This window comes from Poecilia formosa, unplaced genomic scaffold (assembly GCF_000485575.1).
Source record: "Poecilia formosa unplaced genomic scaffold, Poecilia_formosa-5.1.2 Scaffold282, whole genome shotgun sequence".
Lineage (NCBI taxonomy): Eukaryota > Metazoa > Chordata > Actinopteri > Cyprinodontiformes > Poeciliidae > Poecilia > Poecilia formosa.
The window spans coordinates 809,544-827,976 of record NW_006800221.1 but is presented as its reverse complement, the minus strand read 5'-3'; the positions used below and the strand labels follow the sequence as shown (position 1 = coordinate 827,976).

The 18,433-nt window shown below is 40.3% G+C and overlaps 4 protein-coding genes across 6 annotated transcripts; 2 read left to right on the top strand and 2 right to left on the bottom strand.

The window, feature by feature from the left end:
• Window positions 1-742: 742 nt before the first annotated feature.
• On the bottom strand, window positions 743-7,223 carry LOC103151485 (ubiquitin carboxyl-terminal hydrolase 20-like). 3 transcript variants are annotated; one of them, XM_016681454.1, is made up of 13 exons: window positions 6,930-7,223; window positions 6,597-6,716; window positions 6,381-6,434; window positions 6,071-6,133; window positions 5,779-5,919; window positions 5,588-5,690; window positions 5,329-5,398; window positions 5,094-5,207; window positions 4,920-5,013; window positions 3,306-3,804; window positions 3,062-3,211; window positions 2,147-2,259; window positions 743-1,454 (listed from the first exon to the last, which is right to left on the bottom strand). In XM_016681454.1, the coding sequence occupies exons 2-13, from the start codon at window positions 6,672-6,674 to the stop codon at window positions 1,188-1,190; spliced, it is 1,746 nt and encodes a 581-aa protein (XP_016536940.1). In that variant the 5' UTR covers window positions 6,675-6,716; window positions 6,930-7,223; the 3' UTR covers window positions 743-1,187. The 3 variants fall into 3 exon arrangements, with proteins under 3 accessions (XP_016536940.1, XP_016536941.1, XP_016536942.1); XM_016681455.1 differs by having other exon boundaries at window positions 6,597-6,703; XM_016681456.1 differs by having other exon boundaries at window positions 948-1,454; window positions 4,935-5,013; window positions 6,930-7,222.
• Window positions 7,224-9,004: 1,781 nt separating this feature from the next.
• On the top strand, window positions 9,005-12,277 carry LOC103151481 (60S ribosomal protein L7a). The gene is made up of 8 exons (XM_007571568.2): window positions 9,005-9,101; window positions 10,056-10,176; window positions 10,388-10,537; window positions 10,922-11,062; window positions 11,339-11,418; window positions 11,625-11,755; window positions 11,985-12,054; window positions 12,138-12,277. The coding sequence occupies exons 1-8, from the start codon at window positions 9,099-9,101 to the stop codon at window positions 12,240-12,242; spliced, it is 801 nt and encodes a 266-aa protein (XP_007571630.1). The 5' UTR covers window positions 9,005-9,098; the 3' UTR covers window positions 12,243-12,277.
• Window positions 12,278-12,992: 715 nt separating this feature from the next.
• On the bottom strand, window positions 12,993-15,345 carry LOC103151479 (surfeit locus protein 1-like). Its single transcript, XM_007571566.2, has 9 exons — window positions 15,164-15,345; window positions 15,000-15,060; window positions 14,456-14,583; window positions 14,269-14,351; window positions 13,874-14,065; window positions 13,719-13,791; window positions 13,417-13,579; window positions 13,247-13,328; window positions 12,993-13,164 (listed from the first exon to the last, which is right to left on the bottom strand). Exons 1-9 carry the CDS (start codon window positions 15,239-15,241, stop codon window positions 13,098-13,100), a joined length of 927 nt encoding a protein of 308 aa, XP_007571628.1. The 5' UTR covers window positions 15,242-15,345; the 3' UTR covers window positions 12,993-13,097.
• A 14-nt stretch (window positions 15,346-15,359) lies between these two features.
• On the top strand, window positions 15,360-17,550 carry LOC103151480 (surfeit locus protein 6 homolog). Its single transcript, XM_007571567.2, has 4 exons — window positions 15,360-15,579; window positions 16,142-16,345; window positions 16,426-16,496; window positions 16,727-17,550. Exons 1-4 carry the CDS (start codon window positions 15,492-15,494, stop codon window positions 17,411-17,413), a joined length of 1,050 nt encoding a protein of 349 aa, XP_007571629.1. The 5' UTR covers window positions 15,360-15,491; the 3' UTR covers window positions 17,414-17,550.
• The last annotated feature ends 883 nt before the right edge of the window (window positions 17,551-18,433 follow it).

Genomic DNA, 18,433 nt, shown 5'->3' with positions numbered 1-18,433 from the left:
ATCAAAATGCGTTTTGATTCATTTGTGATTGACTCAGTGTTGCACCACAGGTAAGACTTATCTAGTTCCCTAACAGTACCAATACACAGTCACTTACAGGAGGAACTACACCGTCCCTTTAACTTTTCAATAAAATATCATTGCGATATCTCAATATTCATATCAGCATATAAGGCTGAATATCACAACTTCACATACTGCATCTTCTAGCTGTGGTGAAATCCAGTCTACTTCTACTTAAACACCAAATCTCACAAATACACTTTAATAATTCTGTCACTTTGCTGTGGATCCACCTGAATTTCCCCAGCGGGGCGATTCCCAGAAGCTTCTGTTTCTCAATTGCACGTTTACAATGGTGGCGTAACGCACATGGCTTTGCAAAGACAGGTTCCCTCTGATGCTACGCCGCCTACTCCTCCCTCTGCCAAACACGTTTCCCTTCATGTAGTAAGAAAAACGCCTCCTCTGCCTCAGTCACATACCGCTTCAGGGTAGTGCAGAGCTTTCCGTAAGCCTCCTCTCTTCCCTGTAAATCTATTATGGTTGTAGGTTAAAGGCAAAAGCGAAGAAGCACATAGTTGAAGACTAAAAGGAAACACCGTATCGTTTTTATAAATAAAATGCTGTGCGACACTCACTTCTAATTTAACGTCGTGTTGCCAGAGCAAAGTGACAAACGAGCTACTAAGTCTTTATCACACTCAAAAGCAACTTTCAGGCCTTATAAAACGTCTCTCCAGCTGTCAGTGCCCATCAGTGGGTTGTCGAATCTCGGAAGCTCTTTCCCCCCATTTTTACTCCACATCTTCTCTCAAAGTGTAAAACAATTACTGCTAATTGCAGGAACCTGACAGCCAGAGGCAGCATAAAGGCACCCGTGGGTCCATCTCATTGAAGCTGACTAAGCATCTTTTGGGTTTCTGTTTCCTGTGCCGTCGCTTCGGCCTACGACACTGCTGCGTGCTCTTACATGCATTTTGCTTACAAAAACTCTGTTATCGCATCTCCCTTTGATGCAGCAGCCAGAGTTCATTTCCCTGGAATCTGCAACGGCTGATTTTCAGCAGCCTTTCTCCGTAGCCAAGTGTGGAAATGAGAGCGACGAGTCAAGATGCGGCTTGCCTGCAGTCTGCAGAAAATACCACCCGCAGGTCAAATTTCTCCAATCAGATAAAGAATCTGAACTAGTCAAAATAAAATCCTGTGCCTTCACCGACCAACACATTTCCATTCCCATCACCCCCCAACTTAAATAATGACACGGTGTGATTCGCTGACCGGCGTATGGAGTCCATGATGTAGGAGATCCAGCCCTGCGAGCCGTAGGTGTCGGGACACACGCCGGTCTTTACCGGCAGGTTCTGGTGGATGGACGAGTGGAGCTTGGCCAGGTCCTCCTTACCAGGGATGGGGAGCGAGAGGTCCTGGAAGGTCTCCACTGTGGTGGACACCTGGAAGCGTTCAGACACCTACACATTACACTACACTCTGACATAAAAGTGATTCGGCATGTAAACAATCATTCAAATTCCCACACTTAGCATTAAGTAATAGCATTAAAATTGGAAATATTTGCTTATTCTCAACCCATGAACTTCTTCTGATTTGTAAATGTTACAACCACAGACTTCTATGCATCTACCTGGGATAGTATGTGACCCACTAGCACAGTTAATGCCTAATTGTAAAATACAGGAAAAAGTGTGTATTTGTGTGACTGAACCACTTTTGCGAGAAGAGGCAAAAAAATGTTACTCCGGATTTCAAACGTAGCACAAAGGAACCGCGGCTGCAGCAAACGGTGGTTCCACAAAAATCCATCTCTACCTTTTTAGATTTCAGTTGTAAAACAACAACAAAAATTTTAATGTGTGTTATTTTCCTTCCACTTCACAATTATGCACCACTTTGTGTTAGTCAGTCACATAAAATCCCAGTAAAAGGCATCAAAGCTTCTGTTTGCAATCTAAAAAAAACAAAAAAAAAACTGGACAAGTTCTAGGAGCATGAATCATCCTGCAAAGTACTGAATGTGACTAACCATTAAATAAACACAGCCCTTACTTTAACCATTTTAACCTTTGAGCAAATTAGGAACATGTGTGATTAGCCCCCCCTGGTGTTGAAATGCTGCACTTCTCACCCTGTCGCAGGTCAGACACTGCACCAGGGAGAGGATGGAGCCGTCGAAGATGTCTGAGATGACGCTGCGATAGTGAGACTGCTTCTTCTTCCTGGAGGTGAGCAGCAGCTGAGCTATGTAAAGAACCATAGCAGCAACTAATTTAAAGGACAGGCTTCACTGCTAAAGCAACCTGAAACACAGCAGTCCTCAGTACTTTGTGCCACTCAAAAATAAAGACCTAGACAAAAAAAAAATCTAAACTATTTATGTATTTAGCTGACAAAATGGGAACAAATATATCTGTAGATGCTCAGACATGATTAGATCGCAAACTTTCACCAGTTTAAACTAATGTGATTTTTTTATGCTTAAAAAAAATCTGTCTTAGCTTGGGATGCAGCTCCTGCAGGGTTCGGACAGGGCTGCAGGGGGTGGACTGTGGCTGGGTCATTGATGCTTCGTTGTCTGGCTCTTAAACAGCAACACATCAGAGGCCGAAAATAACCATTTATAAGTTGACAAGTGTCTTAACAGAAAATGGTCCCCAGTTTTCATGTGCTTAATGAATGTAGGATTTCAGAGGTATTTTTATTTTTATTTTTGTGGCCCCTGAAATGATTTTGTTTGCCCCTAACTAGTATTAAGAATGGTATAAACTATTTGGCTACAGTCCGAAGCCGTTTTTATGTTTTGGATCTTTAATGATACACAGATTTTAGAAAAAAAAAAAAGTTTATCCATTAGCAGTTAAAACTAAAAAAAATTAACAAATTTTTGCATTTTTCATTTCATGAATTTTGTGGCCTATCAGTAGTTTAAATTTTCAAGTAATGGAAGTTTGGACACCATTTACTGTGAAATATCCCACCAAATCAAACCCATTAAAAGTCGCAACAAAAGCCCTCGGTTCTAAAATCTCCAAGTTGTTTCCACCTTTCTTGAAGGAGTAGGCCGGTCCTGCGGAGCGGAGCGGGCTGGAGCGGGGCGGACTGGACGACAGCTTGGGATGCAGCTCCTGCAGGGTTCGGACAGGGCTGCAGGGGGTGGACTGCGGCTGGGTCATTGATGCTTCGTTGTCTGGCTCTTAAACAGCAACACATCAGAGGCCGAAAATAACCATTTATAAGTGGATGACTCAACATAAACAATAAAAAAAAATAAAAATCCTGGCTGCTACCTGAGGTGTTGTTGCTCTGGCCTTGCACCTGCGCTGCAGTAGATGTCTGGTTGTCCTCCTGGACGTCAGCGTTTGCGGTCGGCGCAGGTGGCTCTTCCTCCCCCCTCTCGGGAGCCCCGTCCTCCGCCGCCGTGTCAACGTCTGCGTCCTCGTCCATCTCCTGTGAGCCGCCCCGCAGGGGGGAGCCGGACACCCTCCTCTCCTTCAGCCTCTCCTTCTCCGAGATCACCATCCCCGAACCCACTCCCGCAGACGGGGACCTAAACCCATCGCACTCGTCCTGCAGGAAGAGCTCGCCCTCCCCGAGGCCGCCGCCCTCCCCCCGGTCACTGCTGGAGCCGGAGTCGCAGGACAGGAACTCGTCTTCGGAAGGGGAGCGGTCTCCGTCCCGCCTCTCGTCCACGTCGCTCCCCTCCCCGCTCATGCTGCACTCTGTCAGCGGCTCCTTCAGCTCCTCGTGCAACTGGTCCATCAGACAGCGCAGGAACTCCTGGGTGTCCTGTAGAGACGGGAATATTAGAACGATGACTGCGGCTTCCTCAGCGGAAGCTGGGCTTCTGCAGAGAAGAAATATAAACCCCGAAAATGGCTGTTCCACAAGACATTAGAAAAAAAAACAACACATGGACATCCTTTCTGCAGCAAGAAATTGTTTCCTTCTGAAAACTATAAAGGACTTAAAAACTGCCACAAATAAAACAAATAATGAATGAAACACAATTGGAAATACATGCACTACGTTAAAAATTGATAATAATAATGACTTTTTGGTCAAATATAAGTAAGATTTCTTGTCTTAGTGCAGGCTCAACTCTGGGATTTCAGTGTAAAAAAGCTGGTTCAATTCACTATGGTTATTTTCTCTGTAAAATATGAGATTAAATACATAAACTCCTGTAATACAACAATAACAGTCTTTTCTCTGTTCCTTCTAGTTTCAGCTGAAAAGCATCTTTGTTTGACATGCATCAAAAGAACAAAATGCTTTTGTAGTCTAATAGAGTTCATAAGGCCTTATCTATCCCAGAAAACCAAATAAAGTCACAAGGATTTTTGCTCACTGTTTATTCTGAATGAGATAATATCAGTATATCATACTCTCGATATTGCATTTAATTGTGTCTGAAGGTCCCTAGCTATACCTCCGTACAGGAGATGTTTCAAGGACCGTTTTAAATCCCTGAAAAATTTACATTTCATTTAGAGGACTTTTAGGACAGAAAATGTAAGCATTTGTAATTTTTATACTCAAGTCTGTTTTGCTTTACTCTTTTCCCTATTTTGTGCAAAAAAATGCATTTAAAGCTGCGGGAAATACGTCTGAAAGAAGAAGGTAGAAATGATTTCCTTAAAAAAAAAACAGGTTATTAAAATTGGTCCTTTCGAAAGGCCAAAATTGTTAAACTGCTAAGTGAAACTAAAAGAACTAAAAGGTAAAACATGTTTGGTTTTTTTAACTCAATCTTCCTTCTTGGGATGTGGCTGTTATCGGTCAGTTAAGGTGAACTAGAGTAGTTTTTGACAAAAACACATAAATCTAGAGTTTGAGAATCATTTGACTTAGAAAACCAGCGTTGCAGTATTCCATTGGAGTAGAAATCAAAGTTCAATTACTTGCTGCGTGCTCACCTGCTGAGCATAACCTCGAAACATGGGGTTTACCAGTTTGATGCCGTGGGACAAGCTGGTCGGAACAACATAACTGGGCCTGAAAGTGGAAAAGGCATGTGAGAAATATTTAAGTAAACAAAAGCGAATAAGCTTAGAAAGTTGGACGTGGCTTTGTACCGTTTCTTGTGCCAGAGCTCTGAGATGAGTTTCTGGTAGCTCTTACACAGAGCCGGTTTCTTGTCGGTCCGGACCAAGCCGCTGCAGTCCAGGAAAAACTGGGTGAGCGGAGGGCTGGAGAACAAAAAGTATGCAGTGTTAAATTTAGGAGGACCGCTTTAGCTCAAAAAATACAAAACAAGATTCTAAAGCGAGGCTCATCCCTGATGACTGGGCAAGTTGGAGGTGAACCCACCAGTTGGACAAGGCCTGCAGGGCAGCATTCATGTAGCAGGAGTTTCCAATATTCTTCATTCCTGTCAAGCCTAGAGGCAACAAGGGCAAGACCCATGAACTTCTTTAACTTAGCTATGAACACACACACACACACACACACACGCACGCACACACAAACGTTTGTTTTGTTTTTTTTCCTTCAATATTTACTTTTGGAAGTTTAGTTGGAAATTAGTAAGATTTGAATGAATTGTTGATGCCAAGACAATTTTTTGCACCTCTTGGCTTCAGCTCATCCTCCTCTGATTCTGAGCCATCTTCTTCCGCAACAGCAATCGGTACTGCTTTCAGAGGGTGACCTGCTGACTGGACAGCAGCTTCCTGTGGAAAAAAGAATGCATGAGTTTCTTTATGCACCGAGCAGACTGGAGGTAACAAAGTAATTCGGTATCTTGGCCACAATTTGCACCTGCTCTGCAGCTTTGCAGTGGTGGGACGCAACCGGAACAGGGACCAGCGCCGGCCTCTGATCCAAAAACACCTCCCGCTCACACACGTAACACCAGATCCTGAAGGTTGTTAGGTTCACTGTCAGGTTGTGCTTTTTAGCCTAAAGAAAAACACCAGAAACAAAATGTTTCAGTGGCTTGTGAAACAATTTAACATTTCACATTTGTACACAATACAAAAACAAATTCTGTATGTTTTTTTTTTTGTTCTGGATTACATGGATTAGACCAATCATCATCAGATGTTTTTACCTGTGCATGCAGAGTGCTGTGATCGGCGTAGGACTCTCCACAACCAACATACGAACAGTCACTCTAAAAAAACAAAAACACATTCTGAATGTTGTACTGCCACACAAAGTACAAAATTACTTATACCTTTCAGCTTCTATGCCAGAAAAAGCAGCACTTTTCAATTACATTAATGCATCACACCATCATTATTTATTTAGCAAACACCTGCCTTTCTAATGCAAGATAATGTACAGTAAGTGCAACACCGGCTGCTGCTGGAGCACACATGTGTTACGCAAGACTCACAGACACAATTTCATAAAATTACCTGCAGACAGGCCCATAAGTTGGGACCTCCAGCTCCACATGACTGGCAAGTTCCCTACAAAAAACAGCAACAGAGTGGGTTCCAATCAACTAAATGCAACAACAAAATATTGCAGAGCTTATTATACAAGAACGTTAAGAAGAGGTGTGTGTTAGTTATGACACAATGATTCACACACAGCCAATGACTTGCACCAATAAATTAATTTACACCCACCTTGGATTTCTGGAGAAGGTCCTCTTTGGTGACCTCTCCTATTGAGTCCAGGTGAGGACAAACGTCTGGCTCTGCCATTGTACTCGCTGTCTCCACTAGGACGTATCCTAACAGATACGTCTGTATAAGAAAAAAAAACAAAAAACATATTTCCTAAGAGGCTGTTGCAATTCAGCTAGCTGGGAGCACAGACATCACACAAACCCTGCCTCTTGACAGCACAAACATATGTGATGTAAATATATATTTAAAAAATACATTCTAAGTTGAAACCTAAACGTATGTGCAGAGGCTGACAGCTCAGCAAAGAGACAGGCCCGGGTGTTTACTCACGAAAGAAGAGAAAGAGCTCCTTTCTCCAGCGATGACAGCTGTTATTAACGCCTCATAATAACAGAATAGCAGCAGCTGCCGCTGTCAAGATGGTAATATCTCATGTCCGCACACACAAAAAAGCCTCGCTTTGAGTGTAAGCAGCTGACGGTGTGCTAGCTAGAAGAGGAGCTGACCGAGCGACGCTGTACCCTGGCCCACCATCCTCCAACTGCCCCCCCTCCCTCACCATCCGCAGAGCCGAGGAACCGCACGCATGGCACGGCATGACGCAAGCAGCAGGAGCGTCGGGGTAGAGCGGGTAAACCTGACCACTTCAACTCCAAATAATTAATTATTAAAATTATTATTATTTACAAGACAAAAGAAAAGAAAACGGCACATAAACAGATACATAAAATGCACGTTCTTTTAGTTCTTCGTAACTTATTTACGGAAGTTAAGTGATTTTGTACGTCGCTTAAATGGGTCCTGCTTGTGCATTGACTGACATACATTAAGGTCCTCCTGACCTGAATAATGATAACTCTCTCCCATGACCAAAAGATTTTCTGATAAGTAAAATTTAAACTTAACTATTAAAGGAGGTTATTATGTTAAATTGACGTTTTTGAGCGTTAATGGTGTCAAAATATTATTTTAATTGAAAAAAAAAAACATACCTGGGAGTTATTGTGATTCTTTCATGCATATTTGAGGAATCCTTGAATCTCCCATGGCAGCTGCTGAACTCATCATATGTACTACTTCTCAGTCCAATGCTCCTAAGAACGATATAATATAATGAGTATAATGAGAAGCATTGTTGTGATGACATTAGGCAGTGTCAGAAAGAATAGTAGGTGTTTCTTAAAGAGACACAGCCCAATTTCAAGGCATTAAATTGCAAAACCTAAGGTTTTTAAGTCAACATTTAGGAAAACACTTCTCCATTCAGCCTTTAACAACATTCGTAGGATTTTTGCATTAAGAAGTAGCTATGACGAGCTCAGTACTTGGAGGACACTGCAGCTCTGAAAAGGTGCTGCGTAGAAAAGGCAGCGCTTGGTGAGAGCAAGTGTTTATGCACCCCAAATGTCTGCCACAGGAGACTAAATGATTTCTCAGAGATGCATGAAAGAATCACAGCAACACTCTATGTTTTGGGTGAGGGAGTAAAATTATGATATGATGTAAAGCTAAAAAAAAAAAAAAAAAGTCGATTTTACATAATGACCTCCTGCCCCCCTTAAAGCTGCAGTGTGTTTATTTTTTTAACCTATTTGTTAAAAAATTATGATCTTATCATGACAGTAAGATAGATAATCTGCGGGGAAAAAAATAGATTCTCTGCCTTATCCTATTGCTCACAGAACCAACTGCAGAAACGACTCAGTCAGAACCAACCAATCAGAACCAGAAGGAGGGTTTTAGCGCTGTCAATCAGGCATGTGCAGATCCCCTCACTCCACAGCTGGTTCACCGTAACACAGTCTGCCAAAAACACTATGGCTAGTTAGCATGGCCAATCAATGAAGGTGGATAAATGTAATAGTAAATTGGTGACAGTTTTAAGAAATATAGAAAAAACATATTTTTGAAAAGGTAACATACTCTAGGTGTTTTACATATTGTTATCAGGGTTGCCAGTAATTATGAAGGATGCTTTGTTATTAAGACTTGATATAATAAATAAATTAGTATAATATTAGACACATCAAATACAAATGCTTCTAGGACTAATATTTTGAAAAGAACTATATGCTTAGCTTACACATTTTGTTGGATGTTCGAACTCCAAGGAATAACAAATCAAAATCCTTGTTTTCGTCTAACTTTCCTTTGTTTTCTTCTAATGAGAAGATCTGACAAGAGTAGTTTAAGAAACCAAGAGTATGGCTACTGAGGATGCGAAATAGGTGAGCGACTGACAACCAAAATATTAAGCTCGCTCTAAATTTGTAAATGAAAATATATTTAAATAAAGAAAGCCTATTTTAACACTGATAACTGATTCTGGGTCTGTTTCCCATTAGTTCAATCAATAGTCTTCAGCCAATCACAAGAGAAGAAACTGACTCCAAATCAGCACCACTCAAACCCGCTCCTACGCACACGTAGTCGCGTTGGAAATCTCGCGGTATTTTACCCTACCCACAACCTCCGGTCTTCCTTTCTGCCTGAACCGACATGGTAGGTACATGTTTGCCTCTTCAGCCAGAATACTTATGTTGCTGTATCTGCTTGCATCCTTGTCTTTATGATTCTTATTATATTTCAAAATATCATTTTAAAGTCATTTAAGCCTTGTTGTTAATATAGTGAGGATATTGTGGGTTTGTATGCTGCAATTTGTGATTAAAACCCGGTTGAAGTTACAAGTGTAGCCGGTATGAGCAGTGCTGTATTGGCCAAATAGAAACTAGTGCAAAACGGGAACGGGGGTTTCGGTATTTTCATTTTATTTTAATATACGAGTTGTTACTTAAAACTAGTAAAAGATCAGATGAACTTGTATATTGTCCAAGTTGACAGTCTCCGGTTACGTTAAGCTAATAGCGTTGGCTAATGGGGCCTTAGCGTCGACCTAGCAGTTGCTAGCAGTGCATGATGGGCCACAGTGCTAGTGTAATGTAGGTTTGCCGGATACATTCTTTAACTTTAACATATTTAAGGAATTTGTCAAATTCCTTACATTTTAAACTAGCAAGGTTAGTTTCCCATGAATCATTTAATGAATGTATTTCATGCAGTGATGCCGTTTGGCAATGTAGTTGGCTCCTTATCCCTAAATGAATTTGAGCGATGAGCTAATTTCATCCATTTTTTAAATTGCCTTTGAAACACTACGTGTACTACAGTGTTCAAAATATAATTGAACACTATGTATTATAGTCCTCTGAATCAGCAGTGTCTTGTCCTGGGAAGGATTTCCCTTTTCCAACACACTTGAATCCACAAGTTTAGACTCTGTTGTCAGGCTCTACAGTGTAGTTGATAGCCAGATTTGATTCAGGTGTGCTGAATCAAATTAGCACACCTGAGGCTTTTTTTTCTTGTAATTCATTTTAAGATATGGTTTGAAACTTCTAAACTTGATACTTTAAGTTTATCACTAATATTTTTATTTTTTTCCTGTCTTGCCAGCCTAAGGGAAAGAAGGCTAAGGGGAAGAAGGTGGCACCTGCCCCTTCTGTGGCCAAAAAACATGAGCCCAAGAAAGTAGTCAACCCCCTCTTTGAAAAGAGGCCAAAGAACTTTGGCATCGGTGAGTATTCAGCTTTTTTGTAGAAGTTTTTTTCCATTGGGGCTAATAGATACACTTATGGTGCAGATGATGTAAAAGAATATTTGCTATCTTAACATCCGTGATGACAATCTCCCACCAAGATCGCTGATGCACGCTCGATGTAACGGGTGACGAAGCAGATAATGCTCTGAACTGTTGGAAGTAAAACTTTTTGTTTGCTTGTCCACAGGCCAGGACATCCAGCCAAAGCGTGACCTTACACGCTTTGTGAAATGGCCTCGTTACGTTCGCCTGCAGAGGCAACGCTCCATTCTGTACAAGCGTCTGAAGGTTCCCCCTGCAATCAACCAGTTCACCCAGGCTCTGGACCGCCAGACGGGTAAGATTATAAACATTTGGATTTGTACTTCGTCTAAACTTGGAGCTCAAAGAAACCATACTGTAGAGATGCATTGAGTTTTTCTTGTCTGTTTACATTTTCAACTTTTTTAGGTTTGACCTGTTTTTTTTGGGGGGGGGTTTTCCATAAAAGAAAAACGGGTCAGAAAGGGAATATTTGTAAAATATTGCCTTGTATAAACCTTGTCAATAGATGAATTCTTCACTGTTTCTTTGCAAATGATGTGAAATATTTGCTATCTGACTGTGATGACATTTCCACCAAGATCACTGATGCATTCAGCTGAAACTCTTTCTAATTTGTGACGTTTTTGCCTTTATTTATTTTTATTCTTTTAACTGAATGTATTGTTCCCTGCTCCAGCCACCCAGCTGTTTAAGCTGGCCCACAAGTACAGACCAGAGACCAAGCAGGAGAAGAAGAAGAGGCTGTTGGCCCGTGCTGAGCAGAAGGCAGCCGGGAAGGGAGACACCCCCACCAAGAGGCCTCCTGTCCTCCGTGCAGGTGAGGTGTACAAGAGTTATGCAAACAAACGTCTACAAAATAATGCTAAATGTTAAACTAGACAATAAGATAATCCTTTGAAAATATTGGGCATTTCAAGATATTCAGCTTTATCCAACTTGGCCATGATGCAGTGATGACTTGAATTTCTTCACCTGAAATCTATCTTGATGCTTTTTGAGCTTTTTAACCCTGAGCATTGGCCACAGATTTTTTTTTTTTTCTTTTTGTGTGCTGGCATATCAGAAGTTACATTTTTTTCTGTTTTATCTCCAGGTGTGAATACCGTTACCTCTCTGGTGGAGAACAAGAAGGCTCAGCTGGTCGTCATCGCTCATGATGTGGATCCAATTGAGGTAAGACTTGGAGAAAATTTGGGTTAACAATGAAGGTGATCACTGGCAATGATGTTTGAATTTCTTCACCTGAATCCTTTATGTGGATCAAAACTTACGAGCTTTTTAACCCTGAGCAGTGACCTTTTAAAGAGTTAATCTCGATTACACACCAACTTGAACTATGTGCATTTTTAACGGCTTTTACATGTGTCCTGGTTTTCCAGCTTGTGGTCTTCCTTCCTGCTCTCTGCCGTAAGATGGGTGTCCCATACTGCATTGTGAAGGGCAAGGCCAGACTGGGAAGACTGGTGCACAGGAAAACGTGTACTTCATTTGCATTCACACAGGTTAACCCGTAAGTGTCATAAAGTAAATTATTTCCAGGTTTTTATTTGAGAGTTTAGGTTGATTTTTAATGTCACTTCTCATGAAAACAGCTCAAACTGTTTTTCTAATTTACATTCTAGATGAATGATTCATTAAGTTTATTTTGTACTAAAATGATTAACAAGGTTGTATGTACTGCTGTGGTGCTTTTTGCTCTAAAGCCATTCAGTATTGAGTCATGTTTCTCTCTTTCTCAGTGAGGATAAAGGTGCCCTGGCTAAGCTTGTGGAAGCCATCAAGACCAACTACAATGACAGATATGAGGAGGTAAGCTGTAACTTCTGGTCTTTGTTTTATAAATATGCACCTAAGAGAGAGCTAATTTTAAATGACTTGAATTGTTTTTACAGATCCGTCGTCACTGGGGAGGTAATATCCTGGGCCCCAAATCCACAGCCCGCTTCACTAAGCTGGAGAAGGCTAAGGCCAAGGAACTGGCAACCAAGCTTGGTTAAAATGTTTGGAATAAAAATGTATGTTCTAATACAAGTGACTTTGTGTTTATTAAGTCTGAATGTGGCACTTTTTCAATTGTTGCTGTTAAAGAATGAAAATATGCACCAAGGTTTAACCAAATATTTTCTACATGTTCAAAGAAGCATCTAAAAGATTGTGAAAGTTGATTTGATCAGGAATTTTGAAGTAAGCTTATAAATATTAAATGAGCAGTTTGGATCCTAAATGATGCATCTTCTGGTGTAACAAAGCCACTGAAAAGTGATTGAGTTAACTCAATGGAGAGAAAAGTTAGTGAATTGTAGTTCTTAAAGCAATTTTTGTTTTAAAACATTCCTATAGAAGCCTTGCAATTCCTGGTTTTGTCAAGTCGATATGGTTTGTGGTGGTATAAAGCAAGATTTTGCAATGTTCAACAGTCCTACATGTTCAGATTTTCGATACAAGTTTAAGATTTAAAATATGCACTGTGTATTTTGGGTGCCAGTTGCTGAGCAATACAGGAGATATTTAAAAGAGTAAGTTGTGGACTGGCAAAAAAAAAAAACAAACTCCAGGAACTGCATTATTTTTTTAGTAGTAAAAATTCAATTTTCTACGAGCTCATTCCTTTTGAAGATGTGCATATAATCCTAAAATGTCCACCATGGAAGTTACCTGGACATGCAGAAACTATACTTTTATACCAGCCCTTTGAATCTCTAGCATAATTGTTTTGCTAGATAAGATTTCAACTTGGAAACAAAAAGTACTCATAAGATATTTATTTGTATTCTTGGCTACATGGACAATAATGCATTGATGGTCAACATCCTCGAGAATTGCTGTGTAACATAATTTTCAGCGATGCATGATTACAATTTAATCTTCTTGATGAACTTTGCATACCACATATAGGAAGTAGCTGCACACAAACCATACCTGGAAAAGAAAAGGGGATATGCAATAAGTCATTAATAACTAGTTCAAGATATCGGATCTAAGTGAAGAGGCTCTCGCATACCAAGTTACGATGTATTGCATGTGTTCATTTCTCAGTGTGACCCGGGTCTGTCCTCCGACTGGTCCCCCTGGAATAGTGCTTTCTGTGTCACACAAACCCCTTTGAATTAGTAAATGTGTTGCTAATGTGTGAGGGGTGAACTCTGCTCTCACTACAGCTTAGGTTCTTACTGAAGTCAGCGTCGATCAAGATGGGAGCAGCCCCAGTGATGCGAGACATGGCCTCCAGGTCACGGTAATGCCAGCGATTTTTCTCTTCGTCGTTGTTTGGTACAAAAGGTTTGCGCGTTTCTGTCAGCCTGACGACCCCCACCACCTCCACCTCATCCTCCACCTACAGGAAATAAGCAAAACTGGGCTAAAGTTTCTTATACAAAAGATTTAATTTTGTGATTAAAACCTCATCACAGGGAAGAGTTAAGTTGTATAAACCCTGCTGGCCTTTGATTAGTAACCCAATTTAAAACACTAACCTGCCCCTTCATTCTGGTCTCCGGTCGTATTTTCTGCTTTGGTACGTATCCTCTGTTGACCAGGATTTTGATGCTGCAGTGGCGTGAACAGCATACAACATCAGTTAGATCCTGTATCATGTAGTTATACCTTATTAGTTTGCTGTTATTTTTACCCAAGGTCAGAGCAATGAAAGGGGGTGATGACGTTGGCTCCAATCTCTCCACTCGAGGACAGGCTTCCTGCCTCCCTGGCCTCTTTCTCCGGGTCGACAGGCGAGCGCGGCATGATGTACAGCTCCTGAGAGTGATCATAGTGCCCGCGAACTTTCACCCTTCTGTACTCCAGCTTGTTCACTTCAAGAGGACTAAGATACAGAGATTGAAATGACAAGAATACCTTCACAACGATGAATACAATTCATGCAGAAGAGTACTTTGTTAGCATCCCAAGAAAGAAGTTGTATTTTGGCATGGTGGTAATTTTTTGGTGTGTATTGGTGCTTTTTTTTTCTTCATTAAATCAGTTTAATCCTTAGTGTTTGCAAAGAAAGTGAGTTCAGTTACTAACTCAGGAGGAAGAGGAATAGGCTCCGCTGTGGTGAGGCGTCTCAGTTCATTGATTAAACCCATCTTCCACTGACGCCTTTTCACCTTTAGAAAAAGAAAGCAATCTGAGTCAACACAAAATTCACCTTAATCTCACTAACAAAGCAAAGCAAAAGGAATACATCCTTCATTTTAGGATCAAGTGGTACCTGCCATGTACCCAAGCCAAAGGTGGCTGCAGGGATGAGCAGCAGGAACCACTTCAGGAAGGCGTCCTCACTTTTCTCTGCATCGGCTGCAGTAGAACTGCACTTTCGACCAAAGATAACAAACCTGCCTGGACATTTACAGCAACACAGACACTTTTCCATTAAACTGAAACGCTTCAACAGAACTGATAAAAAAAACTAGATGTATAACCAGCTGAATAAATTGGTAAGAATTAAATGCGTAGTTTGATAAATACAGATAAATAGCTGTTTGAATACATTAAAATAAATAGGACTATAATAATTTAAATTAATAAACAGGTAAATTAAAAGTTTAAAAAGTAAATATTTGATGAAATACTATGAATAAACACATGCATAACTTAATTAAAAGTCGCTCAATTTTCAGTACATTATGCGAGCTTTCACTGTAGGAGTGTGAGGTTCCATTTGTGTCAAAAACATCTAATCATATGACTTCTACTTATTTTTGACACAAATGGAACCCCACATACGAGTAGGCTAGAGACAGTAACTACATCACCATCTGCGCGTTTGAAGAGTGCTGGAAGGAAGAAAGTCCTCTTGATGTTAGTGACAGGAGTCTGCAAGGATGCAAACCCAGACTGAACTCACTTTTCTACAGGTAAGCATGACATTCACAGTTTCACTGGAGAATAAAATTATGAATATGACATAGAAACTTGCCTGCTTTCTTAATGTCGGAAGAAGCCTGTTGGATAAAGCCAGCAGGGATTTCAGAGAAGCCATGTTGGGCCTAAACATTGACGAAAACAAGTGTTTTTACAGCCGAAGAAAACAAGCCGACGCTAACTACATAACTGACTTTATTTCTTCCTGTTTAGGACACGTAGGGGGATGATTTTTGGTGTTACTCCTTCCGGGTTCAACATCACTTCGTCCCGTTTGTTTTTAATCCACGTGTGTGAAGAAATGTGCTGATAGTTTTAATCCAGATATTTATTTCTGACTGTAATCAGCTGATTCAGTACGGAACCTCGGTTTAGGTGAAGACATGGACCTCGCCGCCAAGGACTCTTACTTGCAAGTACTTGCAAGTAAAGTCATTTCTCAGAGAGAGGAGCCAACGAAGAGGGCGTTTGGTAATACAGCCCTATAAACTTATTAAGACTTGACTATATATACACACATTTTTACATTGCACTATCTACTGCTATGACTTGCGCATAATTGCCTCAAAAAGCTCGTTAAGTACGAAGCGTGTCATTAATTTTGGATGCATTACCATGGTTTACCATAAGTGGCGCTGTGTAGAAGTTATTTAGCTCTGTGAAACAAAATTTAAAATATCAAGATTATATGCTTTAATCTGTTTTTACTTGTAATCCATTTGTCTGCACTAAACTGTTAAAACATACTTTAATCATAGATTATTCACATTTTCTGAAGAACATGGGCAGACAAATAATGAAGTAATAGACATTGAGGTTTGTGGTTAGAATGTGGCAAAATATGTAAAAAGCCAAACACATTTCTCCAATCACTTTAAGCTTATTTGGCCATATTGTGGTAGGCCTGTGACTTATAATCAGCCAAAAGAAACTCTGCTTTGCGTTTTAGAAATTTTCTGCATTCTGTAAACATGAAATGTTTTGTATTCCAGTTAAAGTAGGAGATCCTCATTATTTGTTATCTCTGTTTTAGTTCACTTCAAAGGTAAAAGTGACACCGATCCTCCAAGCAAGAAGAAAAAAAAACCAAAGAAGAAGAATCTGAAAGAGAACGGCACTGATAAGACTCCCAAACCCCAACAGAAGCCTAATCCTTCTCCAGCAGCTCCGAAAAGCCCTGGGAAGACAAAACCAACTACTCAAAGTGTGAACAGAAGCACATTGCACACACCTAAAGGTGCTGGGGACAGAAGGTTTTATGAGAGATTCAATAACAATTTCAGTAATGTCCTCACTTAATCTTATTTTGATGTGCAGAAACAAGCTTCTCCACTGTGGATGTATTGCGCAAAAGACTCCATGAGAAGATTGAAGAGTCCAGAGGGCAGGTATGTAGACCTGAATGCAGCCTTCAGTCTAAGCCAACCAGTGTGGTAGATATCAAATATGAAGTTTGTTCATATGAAAAATAAAGCACACAGATGAATATTAAATAACATGAGAGACTTTTATATGCTTCTATTTTCTGTCCTTTTTTTTCTGCTTAAAAATATGTACAAAAACATTTTCTTGATTTTCCTCGTTGCTGGAGTAATAACAGGCCTGTTCCTTTAAACAGGGAGCTCCACAGGATGCATTATCAGAAGCCGTTAAGGCAAAGCGCGCAAAGCGAAAGATGGAACGGGAGCGCAAGAAGAGGAAGAGGAAAGAGTTTCTGTTGAAGAAGCTTGCAGAACAAAGCGGTCAGGAACAGCCTGTGGAGATAAAAGAAGAACCGATCGCTCCTGCCACGGAAAAAAGGGTTACGTCGGCTATTGTCTTTAACAAAGTAGAGACGGTGGACGAGGGCTATGAAACCAAATTCCAGGCAAAAATTAAGAAGAAGAAAAGCGAAAAAGGTAAAATAACGCCACTGACCGGGAGGAACTACAAGCAGCTTTTGAGCCGAGTGGAGGCTCGCAAAGAGAAGCTGGAGCGGCTGAGGGAGAAAGACGAGGCGAAGGCCTCCGAGTTGGAAAACAAGATCAAATGGACCAACATGCTCTACAAGGCCGAGGGCATCAAGATCAAGGATGACGAAGACCAACTGCGCGCCTCCTTGAAGAGGAAGGAGAAGAGGCGTGCGCAGAGGAAGAAGAAGTGGACTAATCGAAGCGAGAACGTGATTGAGAAGATGCAGCAAAGACAGGACAAGAGGAGGAAGAACCTCCAGAAACAAAAGCAGGCTAAGATGGAGAAGAAGAAGAACAAAGCGAGGAAGAAGGGCAGAGTGCTGCCCGAGGACTTGAAGAAAGCAGCAGTTTAGAGGAAGAGAAGTTCAGGAATGGTATACAGTGTGCTCCGTAATAAAATTACATTTTTGCATATGCTGAATATGAGTGAAATCTTGGCTGTGAAATGTGTTTATTTTAACAAAAGTAAAGGAGTTATTGTCTAGCTAAAGCCTCTTTGCTTTTATTTTGTCATACTACATATAATATGTGTATAATATTTCACATTTACCTAAAAGTTTTGTTTGTAGGTTTCAAAAATAAAACCTTAACAAAGTTGCCTTGTACATAGTTGGAGCTCGATTGACTTCTTTTCTATACCATTTCATTGTTGGTGATAAATATTAAGTTTCCACTTGAATCAAATGTGCACAAGTCTGGAAGCGGCAGTGAATCTCAAAAGCGTAAACATCCCTATTAAATAAGTGAGAATTTGAGAAATTATTTTCAAAATAGCCACAAAATTACCACAAGTAAATAACTTGATGTGGCATTTATTTAAATGTTTTCTTTAATGTGTTTTCTTTTTTTTTTGTGAGCCTGCTGTAGAACCATCTGCCATTACTTGCATGTAAACTTTTTATTTTAGATTATGAAATAATACATTCAGAACTCTGGAAATTTAAGTCTTGAAAAGTCTAGGATTTTTATGTAGAAGATGTATAGGAAGTCTTGTAATAGGAGGCTTGTGCTAAACTTCTCATAGCCAGCTGTTAGTGGTGTCACCACACTAACAGCTGTTTGTGTAGCTGAAAAAAGTAAAAAATAAAATAAAGTTCACTGAACCTTTTATTACTTAATCTGAGAACTACTGTTGAACCTCTGGAGATTATTGTGCGAAGAATAATCCTCTACAAAATAAAATAAAAAATTATGGACAATCTTGAGTATCTTCTTCATGAGACAGTCATACAACAACAAAGCGTCTTCAGTTGAAGACTTTACATCTAAATAAAAGAAAATGTGAGTTAAAATGCACTTCATTTCCCTTGGGATCAATAAAGTATTTTTTAAATCTGAATATTTAATATTTTTTGTCTATTTTGGGGGGCCGT